Here is a 25086-nt window from a genome sequence, read left to right on the forward strand (position 1 = left end):
TCAAGAAAACTTCTTAACTTTATCCTTACGCTATGGACAGTTATGCTATGTTACGCTATGGACAGTTAGTCATTAATGTTCACAGGAATGACTGTATACAGACCAGTGTAAATACCAGCTCTTGTGTTTTGGTCTAGTACTATTTCATCTTGACATCATATATCGTCTTTCTGATCATTCACAGATGAAATTATTGTGACATCTCCTCTGCGAACTGAAGACATCACGTCTGTACTGTTTGGAGGGGAGGCTGGACGTGTGTACATCTACAATGGAAACCAGACCACCTCGGGTAACGTGACAGACAACTGCAAATCATGGATTTCTCCTTGTCCTGAGGACTGGGTAAGAAAACTTACCAGTAAAACCAGGAGACAACATGATGACAACTAATTAATTACATCCACTGAAAAGAAAATAATAGACTGGTATCTGGAGTCAAGTTTCAGTAAAAACTCCATCTTGTTGCCTTCATCACACAAACTTGCTCAGGTTCTTAAATCTAGGTAATTTGGCCCCTTTTTGGGTTCATGAGCAACCGTGCACAAAATTCTGCAATGTGGGAGTAAGGCAGTTTTAATGCATGGGGCCTTTAGTCTGCAAGTGAAATACACTCTGAGAAGGTGGTTCTACTAACAGCTTCTCCCTTTCTTTCTTTTGTTTCAGGCACAATATGTTCTAATTTCTCCTGAAGTGAGTAACTGGAAAATCAATGGCTGAAAGCAAAAAAAAAAAAAAAACAATTTTAAACATTGTTTAATTAATGTTCTCAGAGCATAATGAGCTATCTCATTTTACAGGAAAGATCAAGGTTTGGGAGCTCTGTCATCACTGTGAAATCTCAAGGAAAGGTGAGAGAAATGAACACCACTCTTGCCTGCCAGCTTGTTTCTTGCCAACACTTGTCACTGTCATTTGTGTAAATTACTTAGCATAGCACCATTCCCCTGCAGATCCCAAAGTGCTTTACAGAGCTAATCAAGCTTCCCTTTAAGTCACCCTCTGGGCCAATATTAACCCCATTTTATAGATGGGTAAAATGAGGCTAAGAGGCCACAGCTGTCTAAATTTGGGCAACTGAAAAGGAATCTACTTAAAAAACCCCCCCAAATTTGCTCTTAGCAACTTGCCCAAGTCAGCTGCAGACTTGACTCAATCATGTGTTTTAACCACTAGACTACACTCCAACAGCCTGTTATAAGCAATGCCGATGCTCATGACATACTATAAAATTGGCTACTGGGAAAATGACTGTGGTCAGTTTATATGCAGTCTTCTATTTTAGTACTTGTTTCCAGTAGCACTATCCATACACGAGGCCCAGTCCTTGCCCTGATAATCTTGGAGGGCCTTCATATGCCCCACTCCTCTCTGGATGACGATATGGGCCTTTGGAGGGAGACAAAGTCTCTGCCTGCATCCAGAGGTGCTGAAACAATTCGTATAGTGGGGGTGCTGAGAGCCATTGAACCAAACTGTAAACCCTGGATATGATGGAAACCACTTCAAGCCAGGGGGTGTTGCAGCACCCCCTGCACTCCTAGTTACAGCAGTATGCCTGCATCTGTGTGACACGAGTGTTTGTTTTTTCATTTGCCTTTACTCTGTACTTTGAGGTTGGTCCAGTGGCTGTTTATATAAATGGACTCCGGGACTTTGGGGTCCTGCCCATTTTCCTCATTGTCAGTAATCATTTGAGGAGATGATTGCTCATCTCTGCAGTGATCCCTACCCAAATGTTGGTTGATTTTACTCACCAAACAGCCTTTAGGAAAAAGAAGCTGGAATCTGAACTGCTTCCAACCTAAGAGAAGGGGCCATTTTTCATATGACAAACACCTTCTGAAACAAGCACCATTCCTGACTTTCATGGTGTGGATTAGAGAAGGCTGGTCTACAAGCAAATGGTTCCCTTTTCTTTTTCAGGTCTTGTCTACACTAGAAAGGGTTTGCTGTCATAGGCATACTGGCTAACCCTTGTAGCAGAGATGCAGCTTTTAGCAAGAGTGCTTTTGCCAGTATAGCTTATATTAGTTCCCTGACTAAATATGCCATACCAGCAAAAGGACTTTGTTGGTACAACTATGTCTGTGCTAGGGCTTTTGCTGGGCATAGTTATATTGGTTGGGGAGAGGGGTCCCCTCTCCCTGGCACTCCTGACATAGCCATGTTGGCAAAGTCTCCTCAGTGACGCAGTTGAATTTTGTTAACCTCCATTTTGTATCTTTGCAGAGAGAAGTTGTAGTAGCTGCTGAGAGAAGTTCGGTGAAAGCTAGACTTAGTGGAAGGCTTTTTATGTATACCCTTTAAATGTTTAAATGTTCTTTTGTTGAGTCTGGGTATATGCCTGTTTTCAGTAGCAGATCCCCCGGTATCTATGGTGTTCTCCTTCACTCCTCCCTCTGCCATGCTAACAAACAGGATGTAGCTAAAAAGAAGACATAAGCAGCAGAAAGGAAATTGGGGTTGATTGGGGAAAAAAAAAAAAGACGGGGAATACTAACTGTCATGGTCCATCCATCCAGCCTTAGAATTGCAAACCAATTAAAAACCTCTTTCCATGGAAGTCAGAAGGCTAAATAACCCAGCCACACACAAAGCAGCATGAAGGGAGCCAAAACAACATCAACCTAGCATCAATCCAGGCAACTTATGAGGGAAGCTGGTTCCAGCAGACCTGTTTGGCTGTTTGAGGAAAAATGCAGCACCCCTAGTTGATATTATCACTTAAATATGTGCATGTGTACAAACACCTTTAACTCTGTCATCGTACACCTGCCCAAACTCCTCCTGTACACCAGCATCCCCCGAATACCCTCTATCTTACATCATGGACATTTCTAATACAGCCAACAAGCTCTCCAATCAGCACCCACTGCTCTCCAGCTCACCCACTTATCACCCAGACACACTAGCAGCTTCGGTCAGATGTGGTGGTCCAGGCATGCTGCAGCCAGAGCCGGTACGAAGGGGGTGCATAGGTAACTAAGCTCGTCTTTGCACCCTATTTTGCTCCTTGCCTTCCAGCAGCCTTATATGGGCTGCTTAGTGCCCCAAAGGACTAAACCATATCCAAGGATCACCATAGCAGCACCTTGGCTGCAACCTCTATGCCAGCAACAGGGATAAGGACTTGGCATAGGACTCTCTACACCACACGTGCAACCCTCATGTTTAGGGTAATGCTGTCTGGGCTGGATAGACTGGCACTGCAGTGATCTTCTGCCAACCGCGTTGCACTGAGTGGCTCTGCTGTACCAGATCATCTGCTGTCTTGCTGCTTTATCCTCCACGGAAAGAAAGTTCCTCAACTTTGCTCCTTATCCCACAACCCTGCGTCTTATTTTCCAACTGCAGTCCAGAAACCACCAATCTTGAGGCCGAAATACAATCTACCCCATCCATCCTCCCCTTCTGCCGGGGACCAGAAATCCCATTGTACTTCCTGTATTCAACCGCCTGAGACAAGCGGGAGACTCCAACTTAGGACAACAGTCCACACATCCATTTTCGTCCCATCCACTCTACACAGCTCAGATGGGAGTACCCCATTCACAGAGCCAGGATAGTATGTTATTTATCTGAAAGAAAGTATGCTACGTGCCTAGAATGTTACATTGATACTTGGTGTTGACTTCACTACAGCTGAAGTTGTGCTATAAAGGTACGTCTGATAGATGGATGGTAGGCGGTTGCAAAGGGCTAGCAGCAGCTGGATAGCACTTGCCTGTTGCGAGTCTCAGGGGTGATCTGTTAAGGAAGCAGGATGTCTGGCTTCAAGGGGAAGAGAAGGGCAAGGAGCTCAAGGTTGGACTCCACTGGCGATTGTTCCTAATGCTTTTATGTAGAACTCAGTGACTCTGGTAAGTTAAAATCCTGCTCTTATTGTTAATTGTATTATGTGTTCGACTCATGAGTATTGTGGTTTTGAAGAGGTAGGTTAATGCTGAGTGTGTATCCATACACAATTAAACAACATACTTAAGCAACAGCATATGACCTCGTTGTTTGTGGGTTAGGTCTGCAACCATTGGTGGGTGTATATGTGGGGGAGGGTTCAGAAGTTATGACACTATGATACATTTTTTTTGTGGTACAAGCCAGTAGCAAAGTATTGGAGAATTTTAAACAGTAATCATCCTCTTTGGAATACATATATATATGCAAGTCAAAATCTTTCTTACTTTCTCAGTGTTTTCAGGAAGCAGTTTTAAAGAATCTTCCAGCTCTTGATAATTCTAGCTTTAAAACAGAAGAGCTGAATTTTAGAATTGCTTCTTTTTTTTTTAAACTACATCATCATTTGCCATGGCATCCATACTGGGCATAATCGTTTTAACCTACCTAAATAAAGCAATAAAAATCAGAGCTAGCAAGAACCAGATAGCTGGACAGCATAAATGAAGAGATTGGTTGAGAGGGAGAGGAGGAGAAAGTACTTAAACAAGAGCTCTGTGGCAATAATAGGAAGAGAGCATGTTGTACTGAACATTACACCCAGGAACTGTTTGGAATTTGTTTTGATAAAACAGGAAAAGAAAATGACACCCACACTTTAAAAAGCCCTCTGGATAAGTGATGGAACTCAAGGAGTAGCTGGAGAACTAGAAGGCATCAGGGTGGGTGAGCTGAACACAGTGCACTTTCCTTCCCACCCCAGGCCATTATTTTTACTTTTTCCTCATTGATAACACCTTCCCTGTTAGGATCCTGAGCCATCCTGCAACTTGCCATTTTTGAAAGCACATCCCGGTTGTCAACAAGCCTGATAGAAGTAGTCAGATGTAGGAAAGCCCAAATGATTTTAGGAGGCAGACTGACAAGCTGGAGATTGCCTTATTTAGGTTTTTCACCCTCACTGCTAGAAAACACTAGGCTTTTTGTGGTCAATTGTGTTGTAAAGAAAATGAGTGAAGTTTATTCAAGCTGAACAGACTCCTCTTATTAAGTCAGCAAAACCAAAGAGGTCAATTTGCCAAACACAAGGATAAAACCAGTTGGCATTTTATTTGTGAGTCCTGAGTATTACAAATGAAGTGCAGATTTGTCAACTACACTTTAAGAGTCTCTATTATCAGTTGACAGTGGGGTTTACAGGTCTGGTTCAGTGGCAATTTCACTCAAAACCTTATCAACCACCCTGGGCTTCAGTTTCTTAGTTCTGAGCTCAGAATTCTGTTACCACACGTACACTTTGCAGTGTGAATGGGACAGGTGTTACCCAAGTCCAGAAAACCACTGGAAGTTTAACTCCCATGACATGGATGCAGTCCTGTAAAAGAACTAGTGGTCTTATTTTAAATGCTTTTAATGCACATAAGTCAATTAAGTACAGATGAAAGGAGTCAAAATAATGCCCTGTAGCGGCAGAGAAAATACAGCTGGGGAAGCAACAATGCAAGCTTTCCCAATAGCCTTGCGAATGTATTTCAAAACCCTGACCTGAAGGGATCATTTCCTGAGTCAGAACGTCAGTATCCATACCCATTCACTCATTCCCCTCTCTGGGTATGCCAACATTAGCCCTCAACCTCATGGGTGTTCGTATTTTGTGAACAGTTTCCCCACTAGGAGCTGGATCAAGACCAAACCACTTCCTAAAGGTCACTTAACAACCAGTAGATGGTAATGATTTAGCCACTGGGGATTTCAACTGCCACCCAATCCCCTACTACCTTTAAAGTAGAATATAGAGGAAGACCAGTGCATTATCGTATATGATGTTATGCTTTGAAAGTATAAGGGTGCACAAAGTTAAATCAGTTAGTTGATAATCCTTAGACGCCACACAGGATTTTACTTTGAAAGTATAACAATTTCTGAACTCTTTAGTTTCCATTTTCTGTTCACCTGAGCACTTAATTACACTTTTGCTGCTACAATAAATTTTTCAGCCTGTCAGGTGGGCAGTGGTTTGCACAATGTTTAAGTTGCTGGCTAAAGAGCTATCTAACTGTACCTGGCACAGGTGTAAGTGTTCCCATTCTGATCTAGAAGGGTTTTACAGTCACTCTGCACAGTGGGGTAAGGCCCTCAGGAGAGGCAAATAGCAGGTGGGTGGAAGTAGGAGGCATTTAACTCTCTTCCACCATCGCAGGAATCAAATCAGCACTTTTTTTGATAGTCAAACCTGATCTTTGTACCCCTTAGTTACATAACTTTGCTACTACCTCCCATTCCCCTGACCTGCAGACAGATTTCACCCCACATTTGCCCCTAATCTCACCCACCACGTGTGGTAATGAAACCAGCTGCAAGACAGCTGCAGTATGCTTCATGATCCTGGTCATTTATGTCTTCAGAAAGAGATGAAAGGAAACAAGTCAGGTCAGGAAAAAAGTCTGACTTTTCTTTTTTAAATGGGAGTTGGATCAGGCTCTAAGGTAAGATCTTACTAATCGAATAAGGATCTGTTATACTACACGTGTAAATACACCTAGTCAGTTGCAACTGAAAGGGCAGTGGTTGCATACTTGAAATGTGCATCTGCTACCAGTCTGAAAGGCCCTGCTGTTCTGATTTTAAAAACTAAGCCCATTCGGGCCTGCTTAGTCTTTGAATAGGTGAGCACTGGACATTCAAAACTTGTTCGTTTTTCATTTAACAGAACCAAAGCAGTTTTCTGTATTTGTTGGTCTGGCTGTGCTGGCTTAGTGCTCTGCAAGAAATGTGAGTTTGATTCCTGCTTCTGGGATCCTAGTCTCTAGAGCGTGAATGCGACCTTGAAAAACAAAAAAGGAAAAAACAACCACCCTACATTTAAAAAAAAAAAAAAAAAGCCTAAAGTTTGGCTCCAGCTCTCAGCTGCTGAATGATTAACCTGATTTTCAAAAATCAAACCAGCTCCTATTGAGGACAAGTATATTAATTTTTGTTTTTAATTTTAGCCTCTATCTTTAGCACTACTGCCCTAGGCTGAAATCTTGTCAATGCCTAACTAATGAAGGCTGGGTCTGAGTAATCCTTGAATGCAAGACCTCAAACTATAAGAGCCTGAAATTGCAAGCTGGGCATCATGCTGTAGTCTAGCAAAATCCTCTTGTAACACATGAGAAAAAAAATTAAGGACCCTATGGGAATATTCTCTCTGCATTTACTGACTTTTGTGCCATTAAATATCAACTTTAAAAACATTTTGGTGCATAAGATATACATTGACATTCTAGGAGTTTAAAAATTCTTAATTTTTACTGTAGGGAAAACAGGTGTGCAAGTGTGTGTACCGTTCACCATGTAACAAAAAAAGCCAGTTGCTTTCTCCTGTTCTATCGATTTGTCAGCGTGCTTCTGCTTGATGTAAAGGCTTCTGTTTTAAGGTCATTTTTTATTTCAATTCTTCCAGCTGTGGGATGAGTTTTTTTCAGCAACGTGGGCACCTAGACAAGTCACACAATAGCGAATGATTATTTAAAAAAAAAAAAAAGGGCCATGGCGTATACAAGTGCCTGCCGGTTCTCAGGAAGCCTCCTTTGAAGTGTCATCAAGCTGTGAAAAGCTATGAAAGTCAGCACAAAGGATTCTGGAGTGCATCTGAGGAGGAACAGCTGCAAGTACCTGGAGGGTCAGGATGCCCCCCTGGCACCAGCACAAGTGACAGCCTCTATTTTTCTATGCTCTTTAGGCTAGTCTTTTGTTCTTGTTCCCCACCAAGCTCCCCCCTGTGATTTTTTTCCTATCTTGGACTTGTTTGTTTATAGCTCCCCCCTTCCAGCACCAAGCTACCTCTGGGTGAGGGGTAGGGAGGAGTGGAACAGCAGCATGGCTGAGCTGAGTGCCATAGAAGCAGAGGGAGGACTGTTGCGGCCACGTACATGTGAGCCGCTCCTGTTACCAGTTACATTAAGGACAGCTCTCAAGGTATTGCCTGCCATGTCACTTCTGGCAGCAGCAAATACTTGCAGCATGAAGCAGTACATCTTGGGTCACACAACTCTCCTTTGCCCTGTCCTGCGCTCCCCCTATGCCTGCCAAGGGAAGACTACCCTACCACCCTCCCAGGTTGAGCGACATGGATTTAACCAATGACTTCCATAAAAGTGGAAGTTGTGTCCCTTGATCACATCCATTACAAATTCCATAGTACACACCAAACACAGGAAGTAGCAGTGGTACTGTGCATGCAGAAGGCAGTGGGAACTCTTTAGCCAGCCATACGTACTTGGGGAGGTAGTGAAGGTTCTAGGTGCCGTCCAAGGAACGAAAGCAAACGCCGCCAGATAAGGCCGCTTCCCAAAAACATAATCCCTGTCACCAGCCAAAATGCTCTGTTGTCCTAGCAATGGAAAAAATAGCCATTAATCATGCAGCTCTTTCTGTGGTGGAAGGGTCCTCAGTGGATTCCCTCCCATACCTCTAAATTAAACCCCTCCCTGTCCCCTCTAAAGTTCACAGTATGGTGAACTTCCTTGGCTGGGAAAGGTTAGCTGAGACTCTGGGTTATTGCAAGGCAAAGTGATCCACTTGAAACACCATCATTTCCAGAGCACTGGTGTGCTGGCCTCTGCACTTAATGTTCCTCACTACCACACTAGCCCATGCATGGTTCTTTTCAAAGATAGCTCTTGTTTTTATCAAGAATTTAGAGATTTCCCCCTACCTAATTTTTTGTGTGTGAAGGTGGCGATGAGGGAAGGAAGGAGAAAGAAGAAATCTCTTCCTTTTTAAGGTAATGCATGTAAGTGTGACAGCTACCACCAATCTAAGGCTACATCTACACTACAGGCCAGATCGACGCTCTCAGATCAATCCACCACTGGTCGATTTAGTGGGTCTAGTGAAGACCCGTCAAATTGACAGCAGATTGCTTTCCAGTCGATCTCTGTACTCTATCCCTGACGAGAAGAGTAAGGTAAGTCAACCCCCTGCAGTGTAGATCCCATGGTAACTCGACCTAAGGTACGTCGACTCCAGCTACATTATTCACATAGCTGGAGTTGCATAGCATAGGTCGACTTACCATGGTAGCGTAGACATAGCCTAAGTGTAATTATTTAATTTGCAATGGAGTCATGGCTCCACCATGAAGTCTAGAAAATGATTTAACCAATTTAAACCTTTGCATATGAAAGTGACGCTAATACAAACTCGAAGACCTTTCAGAAGTATGAACGGCTGAACATTACCATGCCTATTGTCAGCCACCATGCCCAAGTACAGTATTGTCCTGCCTTTTCCTCCTAGAGTATTACTCTTCCTGATCATCCAGAAGAATGTCCTGCAGCAGAGGCAAAACTGAACAAGCCATGAACTAATTCACCACAAAAGAAAGTCATTGCACTAAAGCTGGAATCAATGGGCCCAATTCTCTCACTTTACACCAGTATAAATCTAGAGTCTTATCAGTGATGAGTGTTATACTTAACGGAAAACCTGGGTTAAGTCAGGTGTTGTCTGTCAGTAGTTATAAAATCAATTCTAAAGCAGCACTGGTTCTCACCTCTTCAAAGGAGGATTCCAAGTTCATGCCAAAGGCTACTCCAATCAGTCCAAAAAGAGAGAGAGAGAAAGTCCCCATGGTCAGCTGTAAGTTCAGTCTCATCATCACATTACGGTGGCTGGAGAAGGGAGAAAGATTTAGGAGATGAACACAGATGTTTACTTGCTGTCTAGTAGTAAAGTTTTATGCAGCATGCACTACATCAGAACAGTTGATGGAGCAACTCACACTGGTATTAGGCAACACAGAAACAAGAACTAGTGTATCAGGTGATTTTTCTCCAAAGAGACGTTTTGAAACTGCAACAGCAGTGCACATCTCAGGGAGCAGACTCTGCTTTGCAATCAGCAGGATCTATGACATCTGGTCACACCTGTTATATAAGTATGTCTGTAAAGTAACAGTAAAAGTTTATGGAAACTTACATTTTGTTTTCTTACCGTTAACTATAGGAATTTATAAATGATTATTTAAAAGATACATTTACTGTTACCTTGCAAGTCTACTTACAAAGAAGTAGAGGGTCAGAAAATGCTGTGGACTGTAAAGCAGAGTCTACTTTGGGGCACTCCAAATCCACCTCTTCTCAACTCTTGCTGGCTTCCTGATGGGAGTGTCCACTGTGAATGCATCTAGAGGTAACTCCCCATTTGAGGAGAAGGAAAGAATATCATACACTGCTTCTCAACAGTGGCTTATATGATACACTTCAAAATGTTAAGACTGTATAAATTATTTTTAAATACAGAAAACTGAAAAAGATTACTAGTGTGTAATAACAAATTTCAGCCTTCTATTTACAATAGTTTAGTCTTAATAAAGCTAAATATTTGATGCAAACTAAGCTGATTACTGTACCATCATGCTTAATGTGGATGCAACATTTATTGGATAGCAGAAGATGTGACCCAGAAAAATTAGGGACATGCTCTTGAAGGCAGACGCCAACACTTAAGTGCAACCTCCATGTAAGAGTCAATTCAAGTTTCAGTTTTGTTGCATTACATAGCAATTCTTCATAAATAAGTTATATTTTCCCCATGAATATCTGGGTATTTCCTTGAACTATTACCTCCCCAGAACCACAAGGAATAAGAGCCTCCCAGTCCTGGTTCCCAATGTCTGCTCTCAGACTCTAATTCAAAAAAGGGTATAACAGCACTAATTTCTACAAAGCTTTTGGCAGTATAACAAGTAGTATGTGTCATAAGGATAGTTAACCTGTCCAGGTTGATGAAGATGATACTTTCGGAATCATCAATCAATACTCTGAGTTCACGTGCTTCATTAGCGAGATCTTCGGCTTGTCTGTAATAATTCTCTAGCAGCAGCTCCATTTCCTCTGCATGGTCAATTCCAGACATGCTCTCCTCACTGTGAGCAACAATTTGTATTTTCTAGTTAGAGATCAGCAATGCGCTTATCAACAACGTGTTTACATGTTCTGAAGCATGGGCCCAGAATGAAGTGACGAGGTAAAAAAAAAAAAACTCCACGAGTCCTGTTTTACAACATTGCTGCAAAATCCAGTTGGGCACATGGGGAACTTTTGCTGTTACGTGCTTTTCCAATTTCTATTAGCCGAAGAGCAAAAAAAGTCAGTTACTTTGGTCAGTAAAATGGGTAACATCTGCCATGCTATAAACATGCACAGGCAATGTATAAATATTAGTGTCCCAGCATCATATTGTGACATTTTTAAGGGAGACTGTTAATTTTCTGGTACCCTCAAATGGTGGAAGTTGACAGTAATGCTGTAACACTCCCTTCTGTTCCTCCATACAGTGAGGTCTAAACTGTATACATAATATTGAAATCTACTTGGCACTTTAGATACGTGTCTAGTTGCACATCGACAATAACTAAAGCATTTTAGTTGAAGCATTTTGTGCACACAGGATCTGATGACAGCAGCCCAACAGTCAGTATGTGAAACTGCTGGCACTATCCCTCTTCTTGAAGTTTGAGAGATCTCAGTCCTACTGGATGAATCATAGGTGCCTGGTAGCATCCACAAGGCCCAGAGCACCTAGCCCAGGGGTCCCCAACCTTTCTGTGGCCAAGAGCACATTCATGTTTTCAGAAGAGTGTGGCGGGCACCAGCAATTCTTCAAGGCTTATTTTGTATTTGTACATTAAATAATATGAAAATCATCATATTTAATATTACATAATATAGGAATCCATAAGATAAAGGTAATTTTACATTTAAAAGGTATTATTCGGCAATTACTCTTTCACCTTACCATGTGAATTTGCTCTTTTTTATCTACCTGGAAGAAAAATTAATGCGTTTTTACAAAATAAATATCACAAACAATTTTCATCTTATTTATTTTAAAAAAGTAAAATTATTTTTTGACTGGACAGTTTTTTCGAAAAATGTAGACTAGCTGCAGCAGAAAGTGAGGCTAGTAATATTTCAGTCCTATATATAAAACATTGTTGAACTGCTGGTCCAAATATATTTATTATTCTTACTTTAACATAGATAGCGAGTTATGGTTAATTAAAAAATATTCTTTGTATTGTTACTTGTATCTGGATTTCAATAAACAAACAAACAAACAAACATGAAAAAAAGGTAAACACAAGTTAATCATACACGCTTATCAGCACTTAATGGAAAATAGGTATAATTAATTCACATGGTTATTCTAATAAAGTCAGTGTGATTTTTGGCACTGCATTTCTTCAGCCAATTTTTTGTAGTTGGGAGAGTAGGATGATATTCCCGTTCAGAAGCAATCGTCAAGATGGGCATCTGTAAGCCGAGATCTGTATTTTGATTTTTATGATGTTCATTGTTGAAAACAGAACTTCATATAGATAAGTGGAACCGAAATAAGATTTTATTTTGTATGCTACATTTTTTAAGGCAGGAAACTTTTTTCGGTCAACCAGATTCCAAAAGTTTTCATCTGTTGCGCAGGATTTTAGAAGAATATCATTTTGAAGGTCCAAAATCTCCAGTTCCACGTCTTCTCTTCTTACTTGAATGAGACTCGCAACTGATGTAGCCATTTCTGTTACCTCTATTTGGCAAGTAAAAGGATTCACAAGAAAGGCAACTACAGGCTCAATGATGGTGAACTGCTGAAATCTCTTTTCAAATTGTTCCAGAAGTGTTTGAATGTGGATAACAAATGGTGATGGGTTAAAAGCACGGTCACATACCATTTTCCTCATACTTGGGAAATGTACGAGAGACTTCGTCTTCATATGTGACATCCACAAGATCAGTTTTTGCTTTGAATGATTTTACAGAACCTATCATTTGAGCCACATGTTTGTCTCTTCCCTGGAGCTCAAAATTTAAAATGTTCAATTTGTCCGTGATGTCGGCAAGAAAAGCCAAGTGCATTAACTAGCTGGAGTCTTCTAGTTGCTCGAAGTTCTGATTTGTGGACTTCAGAAATCCTTTGATCTCTTCAATTAGGCTTAAAAACATGCAAGAACTTAACCTTTGCTCAGCCATTGTACTTCTGTGTGCAAGAAAAGATCAGATTGTTTATCATCAACATCTTCCAACAGGGCCTTAAAAAGTCGGTGTTGCAAATGTTTCGCTCAAATAGAGTTAATTATTTTAATATCAATATTCATGACGTGTTGAAAAGAAAGAACTCTGATGCACAAAGCTTCTTGGTGCATAATACAATGATAAGATAAAGTTCAGAAAGGATTCATTCTTCTTGCAGAGTGCAATGAATCCATTGGCGCTGCCCATCATTGCTGGTGCCCCATCAATGGTGATTGCAGACAGCTTGTGTAGTGGCATACTAATTGATGTTGCGTATGATTTGAATAAATTATAGCTATCCTCACCCTTTGTTCACCCTTTCATAGGCAATACTTTTAGTAACTCTTCTTTTACGGTGAAGTCACTAAATACCATCCTCACCATAACTGCCAACTGCGCTGTATCCAATATATCTGTCGACTCATCGAACTGCAGTGAAAACCAGTCACATATTTCCAAGTCATCCTTTAGCTGAGTTTGCAGGTCACTTAAAATTGCACGTATCCTCCTCGTAACTGTGTTGTCTGATAACTGCATATCTTGTATTGCTGACAAAATCTCACGCTTGTTAGGAAATCCTTGAAACAGGCAATCAGCACCAGTCAAAAATGCATCCTTCAACAATTCACCATCTTGAAAGGGTTTTTTCTTCTCTGCGAGCAGATGAGCAATTTTAAAGGAGGCAATAGTAGCACTTTCAGACTTTTACCTCTTGTCCAGTGAAAACAGATTGCTGGGCACATAGGTTTGATTTGAGTTGATTAATTTTCTTCTCTCTCAACTCAGATTTAAGTGGATGGCTAATGTCAAAAGAACCGTGATTAATTTGGAAATGGCATTCGACATTATGTTTCTTCGGCACTGCAACAGTACCACCGCACAATAAGCAAACGCATTTCCCTTTATTTTCAATAAAACAATAGGATTCTTCCCACTCTGCATTGAAATAATACATATGTTGTCTTTTATTTGAACTACTCATTTTGGGGCAAAATGTTAAAAAAACAATAAATCGCAAAGCACGAGAAAACAGCAGTATCAGTGCAGCGGAAGAATACTCACATACAGGGCCGGCTCCAGGCCCCAGCGGAGCAAGCACGTGCCTGGGGCGTCACATGCTAAGGGGCGGCATTCTGTCCATTCTTGGGGCGGCAGAGTCTGAGTGGGTGTGTGTGGTGGGTTTTTTTTTTTTTTTTTTTTTGGCAGTTCTGGGCAGCGCAGAGAGAAGCCGTGGCCCCGCGCCTGGCGGGGACAGAGAACACTGGCGCCCGCAGCCTGCAGCCCTGTAGTTCTCTGTCCCTGGCAGGCACGGGGCCGCAGCTTCTCTCCCCTGCTGGGCACCACTTTTCACACCGTATCGCTAGGCGGGCGCACATAAATGCCCCGGCGGGCACCCATGGGCACCACGTTGGGGACCACTGACCTAGCCAGTCACCTTCTCTAGAACAGGCATTCAAGTTTCTGTAGTTATCTTTTTGGATCTTTCTTTTGACTAGGCAAACAGTAAGGTCTTTGAGAGCCACGATGGCCCTCTTGTATTTTTAAGACATCAAGAAAAACTTGGAATAAACCCCCATCCCTCTTTTTCACCCAGTGGCATGACCTTAACTGCACTATTTGCCAGGAGGGACTGGATACCCTCCAATGTCTCCTATGGATACTGTTGAACTTGCTTACCTTATCAAGGAGCAATTTAAAGGAGTCTCTCTGAAGCTGTTTTTTCTTAAACTCATCTCTAGACCCATGCCTAAGGACTCATGTGTCTGAGGTAACTAGGGCCTCTGGAAGGGGTGGGATAAAAGGACCTTAGTCTCTCTCCTAAAGAGAGGGTCCCTTTGAGGTGGGCTGGCTATTCACTTCCTAACCTTCCAAACACAGAGGTTTCAGTTGCACGTCATAAGGGGGTGGTGGTAGTCTTAGAAGTCTTCAGTTTCTGGTGGCAGACATTGTCTGTACCAACCACCCAAAATCCAGTTCTAGCTGGCTTGATGGTGAATGCCTTTAAATTTCTCTGTAGCCATAGAAAGAGGAGGACTGAACAACAGACTCAAAGGATTTAAAAAAGTAGCTTCCAACACCTTTGCTTTCATGAAATTAGTCTCTACCTTCCCCCCCCCGCACCACTCCAAAAAAGGCTCCCTCCGTCCTACAAGCCCTTGATGCTTGGCTGTATCTCCACATGAAGATATGATGAACATAGCTTTCTGTCTACAAGCACCAATGTTGGAGTCAACGTGCGAGAGTACACTGATGGCATCAATACACCTCACGTCCAGCTTCCTCCATGCCTTCTCAGGTACACTTCTTGATTTCACACATTGCGTCCCTTCACACCCCACTTTTTGGATAATTATGGTCTATTTAGATTTGAAACTGTGCAGGGCAGGGAGCTATATCATGCATTTGGTGCTGTACAAATAATACTAAGTTGTCATGAAGCGTGGGGTGGAAATGTCATTTGGCATTATTTGCATGGGAACTGAGGCAGGAAGCCAGTTTGCTCTTAGCTTCAAGTCGGATATGCCAATCAGTCAGCATGCCCTGGATTTTTAAGTAAGGGTCAGACCAGCAGCTCATCATTAATATGGGACATATGGTTGGTTATTTTTGTTGTTGTTAAAGTGGCCACTGATGAGCGCATGATATTGTATCAGCACACAGGAGGGATGACATGTGGCTATTCCAGACATGTGCGGTTCTCTGGGGATGCTATACCCCAGCGCTAATTTATGTACTGATCGTGGCTATGAAAACAGGGGTCAGTGCTACTACAGTGGGGTTACATATCCATCAAGGGAGCGCTGCTCGTGGGCACAGTAAGCTTCAAGGCTAGCGTGCCAGCTTATATATAGGGAGGTAGGGCAACTGATCCACACCAGACCAAATTTTCAGTGGGGTTCTTTATTTCATTTGTGAAATATTGGTTTTTTTTCTCCCTAAAAACGTATCTTAAAAGTTTTGTCTCAACTGGAAACGGACATCTCCATTTCTCCTTCTGTTTCCCTATTCAGTGATGGTTGTCTTTTCCTCCCCTTTCCATCTCATGTTCACCAAGGCTGGCCAGCTAAGTCAAACAGTGGGTGAAGAGCACCTTCGATGCTTCCACCCGAGTATCAGTAATGCTGCTAACACTATGCTCGCACTGTGATGATGTGGTAAAACACCTTTTAAAAAGAGGTAAAGCATTATGGTTTAAAAACATTGTACAGATCTTTTTTTCGAGGGGAGGGGAGAGAAGCAATCTAATCTGGTATTCAGGTTGTCCTTGGACAAGACACATTTTAAAAAGTGTTCTGGATTACCCAACTTTACTTACAATACTTGTGGATCCGTCCATTTAGTTAGACAGAGCTCTTCTATTAATTCCTCTTCATCCAAGATTTCCAGGATTGTTTCTTTGAAAACTTTAAGATCTGTTTCTAATTCTGACAAACTAAAGAAAAAACAAACAGGCAATCCCATTTGCATTACTGTAGAGGTAATATTTTCATTTTCCCTGGATCTTTACAGAATGAGTCACTGGGGAAGTTTCTTAGAAAATTTAAATCCCCTTTTTGCATTTAGCCACGGTACTGGTCAATTCTGGGACCAGCTGCCCCAAAATCACCAAAACCTTAACTGAAAAGGATTTAGCTGTGTATTCTGGACATATTTCAAGCGTTCATGAGCACTCAGAGAAACAAGTAATTTGATTCAGACAATTGTATTGTCTGTTGTATTGACACACAGCATAGCCCAATAAGTTCATGTGTACTCAAATGGTTTGAACTCCTGATTTTACATTACAATGTACATATTAAATTGCCTGGTATTAATTTTTTTACATTATGCACAGTTTTAGAAGGTAGACTACAAATCCCACAAAGTGGGATTTCATTTTTTTCCAACTAGATAGTTCATACATTTGAATTTACAATGACAAATAAGTTGCACAACTCAAAAGTAAAGTTTTCTAGGAAATGTATATTGTACACAATTTTCTGAAGTTCCGCTATATTCCCCATTGCTTACTCTTATTTACCTCTTGCCATTTTGTAGCAAAATGTGTAGTTTACTTCTATCCACAGACAGTAGTTTGGGGTCCACTAGAGCTTCCAGCGTCTCAATGATCTGAGATTGCAAAACGTTAAGTCTCCCTTGCAGATTGCTGATCTAGATAATAACATGATCCTTCATAAGAATTAAAATAATCCTTTTAGAATGGTTTGGGCAACTGACTTCTCTTACTGAACACAGAATTCACTGTTACAATCTACTTTTTCAATACACAGGAGCTATCTGGAATACAGCTAACATTGACAAGAAAAAGTTTACCCACCGCAATATTTTTTGAACAAAATGAATTTCCATAAAATGGAAACATTACGCCAACTACTGAATAAACATGATATGAGGTTCATGTGTCTGAAATCTGGTCAGCCTTAAATGGTGTCATATTTCCATTAACATTCATAGACTTTAAGGCCAGAAGGGACTATCACGATCATCTAGTCCGGGGGGGGGGGGGGTCCTCAACAATTTTTTTTGGTGGCTGCAAATTGTGGCCACTAACTTTGCTCGTGGCCTTTCTGACAATTTTTCCTAAAATATTTAATTAACTTTATGAAAAACAAATATGCACCTATACATATCCAAATCATTGTAATTTATTGATGCAGGGTATTTTTGCAGACTCAATAATAAAAATAATGTACAGTTGTCTCTATTCTTTACTGGAGTAAGCAGAATAGAAACACAAATAAGGTGGCTTTGCATATTCTTGTCTTTTTGTTGTTGTTTCTTTTGCTTTTTTAAAAAAGATTTCCTACCTAGTAAGTCTACTGATGTGACAAGTGATATTTGGATGTTTGTTAGTATCACTTTTCACACCAGACTTACTAACTAGCTGGGAGGGAGTGAAAAGTGATGTTAACAAATACACAAATATCAATTTTCACAGCAGACTTACTCAGCCCTGGCAAGCCAGGGGACAAAGTTCTGGATGGGGAGGTGGGTAGGGAGGCAATGGGGGCAGAGGCAATGCAAGGGGGTGGTAAGCCCAGGGCCAGCACCTGCTGCAGTGTGGCCGGGGTCCAGGGCTAGAGCCAATGTTCCCTCTAATTTTTTACATCTGTGTGGAATGAATTTTGTTATGTGCCCCAATATGGAGGTGACGTGTGGCGGGGGTGGGGCCAAGGGGTTCATAGTGTGGGAGGAGGCAGAGGGATGGAGTGTGGGGAGGGCTGATGGCTCTGGCTGGGGGTGCGGGCTCTGGGGTGGGGCTGGGCATGAGAGGTTTGGGGTGCAAGCTGCCAGGACTTCCCCCAGCCCTCTCTTGTCACAGCATCCCAGGGCTGGGGGACAGTGCCTCTCCCCACTGGGGCAGCTCTGGGGCTGGGGCCAGGGGAGAGGCGCCTCTCCCTGGCTGGGGCGGGGCCGCAGAAGAGGCGCCTCTCCCCACCTGTGCAGCTCTTGATAGCCTGCACAGTTTAGAGGGAATTTAGGCCAAAGCCCGAAGTCCAACGATTGGAGCCTGCCGCCCCAGGGCTGAAGCCTGAGCTGCCCAACCCCCAAGAAGGTAGGGAACTCATTGGCTGTGTGCTCTTCCAGTATTCATGGCTCCAGAGAGGGGCAAGAGCCAACCCCTGCTGATGGCCCTGGGGGGACAGGCCACTGCTTTGCCCCCCCTTCCCCAGTCACTGCCCAGGAGGCTGCGGCCACAAAAAAAGCCCCTGGTGGTCGCATTCAGGAAATGCTGATCTAGTCAGACCAACTGCATAACACAGGCCAGAGAACCTCCCCCAGTAATTTCAGCATCAAACCGTAACTTTTATATTTCAGCATATATCTGTCAATATTGATTTTAAAACTTCAAGTGACGAAAAATCCATCATGTCCTTTAGTAATTTTTTCCAATAGTTCATTCTCACTGCTAAATGTTCGTCTAGATCCCCCCATAATCAAAAGAAACAACAACAAAAAAAGGAAAAGAGAAAAAAAAAAAACACAAGCCCAAAGCAAACCCAAAATGTTCTTAAAAATGTAACTAAATATTTCCAGAACAGAAAATTATACGGTCATTCCCATGAAACAGTATTTTCAAAAGTAGTTAAAAGTAACCAGCAGCTCACCCAATATTGCAGTATTGCTTCTATGGCTCTAAATTCAAAGGGCAAGGAATATGTAACTAGCTGACCTTCTCCAGACAGCTGAGATGCTAGTTCTTGGAACAGCCAGTGCTCCATATTTAAATTGCGATAATCTAGTATCAGAAGAAACTCTGGTGTTACCACAGCCTTCAAAAACTGAAAAAGAGAATGCAGTTAGGCAGCCAGCTAATACTTTACGGAGGTTTCTAATTTTCTCATTGCCACTTAATGCATTTTAGAGTTCAGTTTTCAATAAAACCACTTCCCATAGGGGACTGTTATGATAAAACTTTTTTTTTTATCTACATTTTTATGCCACACTTGTGTCCAGGGTACCCAAGTGTCTATCTTCCACGGTCATTCCCTTCAACCCCCAAAGTATATAGACCGGACTGACATCAGAAGCACTTCCTTTAGTGTACTCCAGGAGGCTTCTGGAGTTACTGCAGGGACAGGAGGAAAGAAAGATTCTCCAAATTTTTAGCTCTGCTCATCCTGTGCCTCTAAAAATTCTCATCATGCCCACAAAGGGAAAAATTTTGGCCCTCTTGAATAGAGATGGTCATCCTACAAAAGACAAGAAGCGCATTATTATGAAGTGCAACATGAAGTGCTTCTGCTCGCTAGATATTCAGTGCCAGGGTTATCTGTAAGGACAGATGCATAATATTATATGCAAGGCCATAGATAGCCAATATTAAAATGGCCCCTGGATCTCACTAGAACATGACTGTATTGGCAATTGAGACACAGTTCAAGTGTATTTTAACATCTATTGACATCTATAAACAGATTTAAGACCCACTGAAGTTAATGAAAATAAAAATATCACTTTACCTCCATTCTAATGATAATCCTGTTGTTTCTAGTTGCAATGCTCATTAGATGCTGAAATCTTAGATCTCGGGCTTGAAGACCCAGTTCCTGGTACAATTCTGTTTTCTTTCTTTCTAGCAAGAAGACATTTAAAAAGAAAAATCATATCTGCGAAAAGTAATGTGTTTTAGAATTATGGATTAGTCTGTTTTGCAGTCCCAGAAAGAAACTAACTCTATAGTGCTTCCCCCCTTGATCACCCAATATAATTCTGTCTAGCACAGCAAAATAGTCAGAACTTGGGTGGGAAGAGAAGTCCCTTTGTTTATTAAGAAAAAAAAGTCTAAAAGTAGCCAAAATAACAGGCAAATACAGTATGTTTCATGTTAGAAGAACACATTAGCAAAGCTGAGTTGAGAAAGCACGTGTTATGTCACAAAAGTATCCCAAAAAAGGAAATATATACCGGTGGTGGACTGGGACAAAGAGGAAAAGGATGAAAGCAAAATGGAACCACACATGACACATGGTAGTCATACTGCTTAATGCACTATTGGAAGGTGCTCAGATACCGCTGTGATGAATGCGGTATAAGAAGTTGTGTAGAATAGACGAGCAAAACCAAGGGAAATGCTGCAACACCAAGAGTTATCTAAACCCACAAAAGCTTCATGAATTGAACCCTCTGTCCAGTATAAACTTCCACTTAGGCAATTCTATATTGCACAAAAGAGCAAACAGGAAAAGAAAATGAAAACTCTACCTACCAAAAGAGATAACATTTCCTTCCTTGTCAAATTTCATCTAAAGGGAGGAAAAAAGAAAAGAGAAGACCAGAAGTAGGCATTTTGTTCTCACAAAGCTGCTATAACATACAGGAAAATAATTGTGTGAAATTGCTTATATTTGCTTTGAATTCTAGTGGGGGTGAATCAGTCCACTTATTAAGGAGGGGCAAGTTATGCTACCCCTTGTCTCTACTAATACTCCTCAGGTAATTATGAATACCTTAGCCAACATATTTCAGGTCATTTGGACATGTGGATGCTACACATGGTACCTGGAAAGCAGCACCGATTACAATATTTTTCAGACGTACACCAATTAAGTTCATAACTATATATTTGACTCGCACAGATATCTACTTCCCAGGAGGAATTTTTTTTTTTTTTTTTTGAACAGAGAATGAGATTTTTGTGTTGGCACAAGAGGGGCTCTTTACATTTTGTGTTTCAGGTTTTCTTGTTTCATCTTGTGTTGTTTTAGCTGAACAATTTACAAGGCAAAGGGCAACAACTGTGGGGGGCTATTCACTCCCTGATTTTTGAAAGGTATTTACTATGTAATTCCACTATGTGTAAGTGAAAGAACAGATAGCATTCTAATGTAACAAAGCAAGGAATAATTTGTTTCTAACATCTTATTTACTTTTCATTTATATTCCAAGTATTTTCTGTAAACTTAAAGTCATTGGAAAAACTGCAAGAATTGATTTGATCAAAGCTTTTTCACTTTTGCCTTGAAATATGTAGCTTATTCAAGAGCTATTCATAATTTGTTTTTAAAGCCAGTAGTTGTATATATGAAGAAACAACTATGTGGTCCCCATTGTAGGATCAAGACCTATATGTGTTCCGATGCCCTCAACTGGCTGGTGTTACATCTGCTTTCACATGTGATCACATCATCTTCCAGTGGCAAACAAGGAGGTTATGAACAGATTGTTCACTATAAATGGCTAGCCTAGTTCTCTCAGCTGCATACTTATAAAAAGATATTCTTCCTTCGACCATTGGCTATCCTACATTGCAGCTACCACATTCCAGTACATTAATAAGAAAAAAAAAGGCAAAAATAGTGTATTTTTAATAGTGAACGCATGTATTTTACAACAATTCTTCAAGAATTAAACTGTGTCTTCATGATTAAATTGTGATTTAACAAGAATTATCTTCTCATAAGAAAAGCATCTTGGTATTTTGCTAGCACATTATAATACTGTTGCAAATATATCCACATAAACATAACTTTCCCTCAAATTAGGGTTTTTAAAACAGTTATTTAGTAATATCCACTAATTATCAACACATCATGGAGAACGACCAGTTCTGTCAAATAACAGTTTGAGAAAAACACATGCTGATTAGCTTGGAAAAACTGTCCTTTGTTGAAAACTTTCAATACACTTACCACTGCAAACACAGGGACTACACTGGCTAAGGTGGCTTGAGAGGCCTCTGTCGCTGAGTGTCGACCCAATTCATCTGAAGAAAGACACACAGCAGTGTTACCAGCACATGGTCTTTTGATAAATACATATTTGTTTCTTCTCTTGTACACTAGGTGGAAAACTGTCATAAGGAACTCAGTTAATGAATAAAATTTTGCTTTAAAAAAAAACCAACCTGCTCATTTAAGAGGCACAGTCAACTTAAAATCTAATAAAACTACAATTCCTTGAGCCAACGTTTGTGGCTTTATGACCAGTTTTCTTACTCAGAATTTTTCTCCCCATTATTGTGTGAAAGACCCATACAAACAGGAGAAACTGACTATACCTAAAGTGCCATCAAGTCTGCAGAGTAAACACATTTCCTTTCCCTGTTTGTGATAATCTTATGTTTTACTTGCAACAATAATAGGTAAAAAAATAGAAATTAGATTAAATTGGGGTATCCTTTAAGAACCCAAAGCAGTTGCAATAAAGAACAACACCCCAGTCCTACAATGAGCTCTTTGTAGCTATACAAGTCTGCCTGCATGAAGTTCACTGTGGGGACTGGGGCCTACATTTGTTGAGCAAATTAGTTATTTGTGGACTGTGGTAATGAATAATAATACCTAGTGCTTATATAGTGCTTTTCAACAGTAGATCACAGTGCGTTACAAAGCAGGTCAGTATCATTATGCCATTTTACAGATGGGGAACTGGAAGCATGAAGAAGTGAAGGGACTTGCCCAAGGTCACTCAACAGGCCTGTGGCAAAGCAGGGTATAAAATGGAGATCTAGGCCACCCTGCCTCCCTATATAACAGTAAGGCCCTGCAAACGTTCACATGCTTTGTGCATAGTAGTCCCACTGACTTCAGCGAAACTACCATTTGTTTGAATGTAAAAAAGTGAGTGTTTGCAGGATGGAGGCCTTAATGTGCATTTCATACTGCATGCGATGTTGATAAATGACTGACAGGTTCAGCCAGAACTTCAAAGGAGCAGCGTGTCCATTTCCTTAGTTGGCTGTTAAATATGTAGACATAAGCCCATTTGTGGTTTAGTTGGATGTTACTCGAACAGAGTTTGGAAATTATAGCAATGGCCTTAATCCTGCCATTGACTGTGTGTGGGCCACCTTTATGCCTTATTTGTCCCCACTACACAGCTCCCAAGCAGTCAATTGCAGGATCAGGTCCACTATTTACAATTAGGCACCTAAATAAAAGCGGCCTGCTTTTCAAAAGAGCCGTGCACCCACAACTCCAAAATTCAGGCCATTTATTTAAGGGTTAGGCACCTAGAGATGAAATTCTGGCCTAATACTTCAGGAAGAAATAACAAAATTTGTAAGCACTCAGCAGATGCAAAAACTAACTAATGTCCCGATTGTATAAGGACAGTCCTGATATTTGGGGCTTTGTCTTATATAGGTACTTATTCCCCCCCCAATTTTTCTACACTTGCTATCTGGTCCCCCTAAAACACACACACACACTGATAGACTTATAACTACCTATTCCCTGGAGCCACTTCCAGGCCTGAACAGGGTGGAACAATAACTGTACGCCCCATAGGGTGACCAGACAGCAAGTGTGAAAAATCGGGGTGGGCGGTATAAGACAAAGCCCCAACTATCAGGCCGCCCGGTCGCCCTAGCCCCGCAGTGAGAGACAGGCAGTGCGGAGGAATACTGCCCCGTGCCCCCTGGGTTTAAGGCTTGCTCAGGAGGATGAGCGCCGGCTGGCTGCAGGATTAGCGCCGCTCTGGGTCTACAAAAGCCTCTTCCCCCCTCGCAGTGCCAGCCCCTGCCCTGCCGCCAGCTCTCCCTACGCCAGAGCAGCCAAGTCCCGGGGCCAGGAGTAGGAGAAACGCCCGGGGGTGACGTGAGAGGAGGAAACCAAAGGTGGGGCTTCCACTCCAGAGCCGATCCGCCTCCCCCCGGCCGGGCAGCAACCAGGGCCGGCTCGCCGCCTGCAGTGCCCCCACTCCCACGGCACGACTTACTTGCCCAGCGCCACGGCCGCCCGCGGGGAGCGGCGGCCCCCAGCCGCGGCCCAGGCCCGGGAGCCGCGCAGCAGGGACGCCCGCCGCCGCTCAGCGGACGAGCCCGCCCGGCTGCTGCGAGCAGGCGGCGGCGGCGGCAGCAGCCCCCGCGCCCGCAGCGGCCCAGCGAGGCGGGGAGGAGCCAGCGGCTGAACATGGGCAGGCTCTGCGGGGGGCGAGCGGGCCCCGGCTCCCGGCCGCTTGCAGGACCCAGAGGCTCCGGCCTGGCTGCCCACACGCGGGAGCCGGGCGGAGGAGGAGCCGCGCGGATTAAGCCCCGGCCCCGGGGCGGGGTCTCGTGGTGGGGAGCCGCGGGCGGGGGCGGGGGAAGCCCGCTGGCTTGCAATGCCGAGCCCTTGGTCCCCGGGCGGGCGCCCTGCCGGGGAGAGCCTCACTGCCTTCTCCGCACCGATCATGTGCTAACCCGTAGCCCCCTGCAGCACCCTCGGGCCTGACCGCTCCCAAAGGTAAGGGGCCGACTGGAGCCCTCCTGGCCAGGCGAGGAAACCCAGGCACGGAGAAGCTGAATGACGCGCACAAGGTCACACGGTGAAGCCGGTGGCCCCGCTGGGCGGGAGAGACCCCACCTGTCCGGATCTCACTCTTGTACCCTTTCCAGCGGGCTACTAAGCCACCGTTGTAATGACTGTGTCGCCCCCAGAGTCACCCGCCCCATGTCAAGCTTTTCTTCACTCGGCATTTTCATGGCCAATTTGCCCCCATAGTTGAAGGTTTTTTCCCTTCTTCAAAAGAAGCTTTTGCATAAAGCTAAAGATGGAGCAGTCCCCCCATCCCATTGAAAAAGAAAAATCTGTAACTGGTGTTTGCCAGCCAAATATCGCAGCCTCGACTGAGGGCCTCTGGTTCTACAAGCTGCTCCTTGTCGGTGCAGGATCTTCCCATGTGGATGGCAGGACTGGGATCTGGG

General features: G+C 42.7%; 3 protein-coding genes across 9 annotated transcripts in view; 2 read left to right on the forward strand and 1 right to left on the reverse strand.

Annotated features, from left to right (window-relative positions):
* GPLD1 (glycosylphosphatidylinositol specific phospholipase D1) overlaps positions 1-6328 on the forward strand; it is a 42703-nt gene extending 36375 nt beyond the window's left edge. The window contains exons 22-25 of the mRNA XM_007060384.4: positions 185-345; positions 667-693; positions 801-851; positions 2233-6328. Coding sequence (XP_007060446.2) covers positions 185-345; positions 667-693; positions 801-851; positions 2233-2310 — 317 coding nt within the window. The 3' untranslated portion in view covers positions 2311-6328. The remainder of the gene's footprint in view (positions 1-184; positions 346-666; positions 694-800; positions 852-2232) is intronic.
* MRS2 (magnesium transporter MRS2) lies at positions 1-25076 on the reverse strand. 6 transcript variants are annotated; one of them, XM_037893050.2, is made up of 12 exons: positions 24120-24394; positions 22091-22164; positions 20668-20704; positions 19922-20034; positions 19067-19240; positions 16978-17108; positions 16273-16389; positions 10658-10810; positions 9437-9554; positions 8159-8272; positions 7224-7376; positions 1-716 (listed from the first exon to the last, which is right to left on the reverse strand). In XM_037893050.2, exons 1-11 carry the CDS (start codon positions 24313-24315, stop codon positions 7266-7268), a joined length of 1338 nt encoding a protein of 445 aa, XP_037748978.1. In that variant the 5' UTR covers positions 24316-24394; the 3' UTR covers positions 1-716; positions 7224-7265. The 6 variants fall into 6 exon arrangements, with proteins under 6 accessions (XP_037748978.1, XP_037748981.1, XP_037748980.1 ...); XM_037893052.2 differs by lacking the exon at positions 1-716 and adding an exon at positions 739-2428; XM_037893053.2 differs by lacking the exon at positions 7224-7376 and having other exon boundaries at positions 24120-24398.
* DCDC2 (doublecortin domain containing 2) overlaps positions 24464-25086 on the forward strand; it is a 139956-nt gene continuing 139333 nt past the window's right edge. Inside the window, exon 1 of one of the 2 annotated variants that reach the window (XM_043540045.1) lies at positions 24464-24625. The gene's annotated coding sequence lies outside the window, so the exon portion shown is untranslated. The remainder of the gene's footprint in view (positions 24626-25086) is intronic. The other variant, XM_037893046.2, reaches the window with a different exon arrangement.

Source organism: Chelonia mydas, chromosome 2 (genome assembly GCF_015237465.2).
Source record: "Chelonia mydas isolate rCheMyd1 chromosome 2, rCheMyd1.pri.v2, whole genome shotgun sequence".
Lineage (NCBI taxonomy): Eukaryota > Metazoa > Chordata > Testudines > Cheloniidae > Chelonia > Chelonia mydas.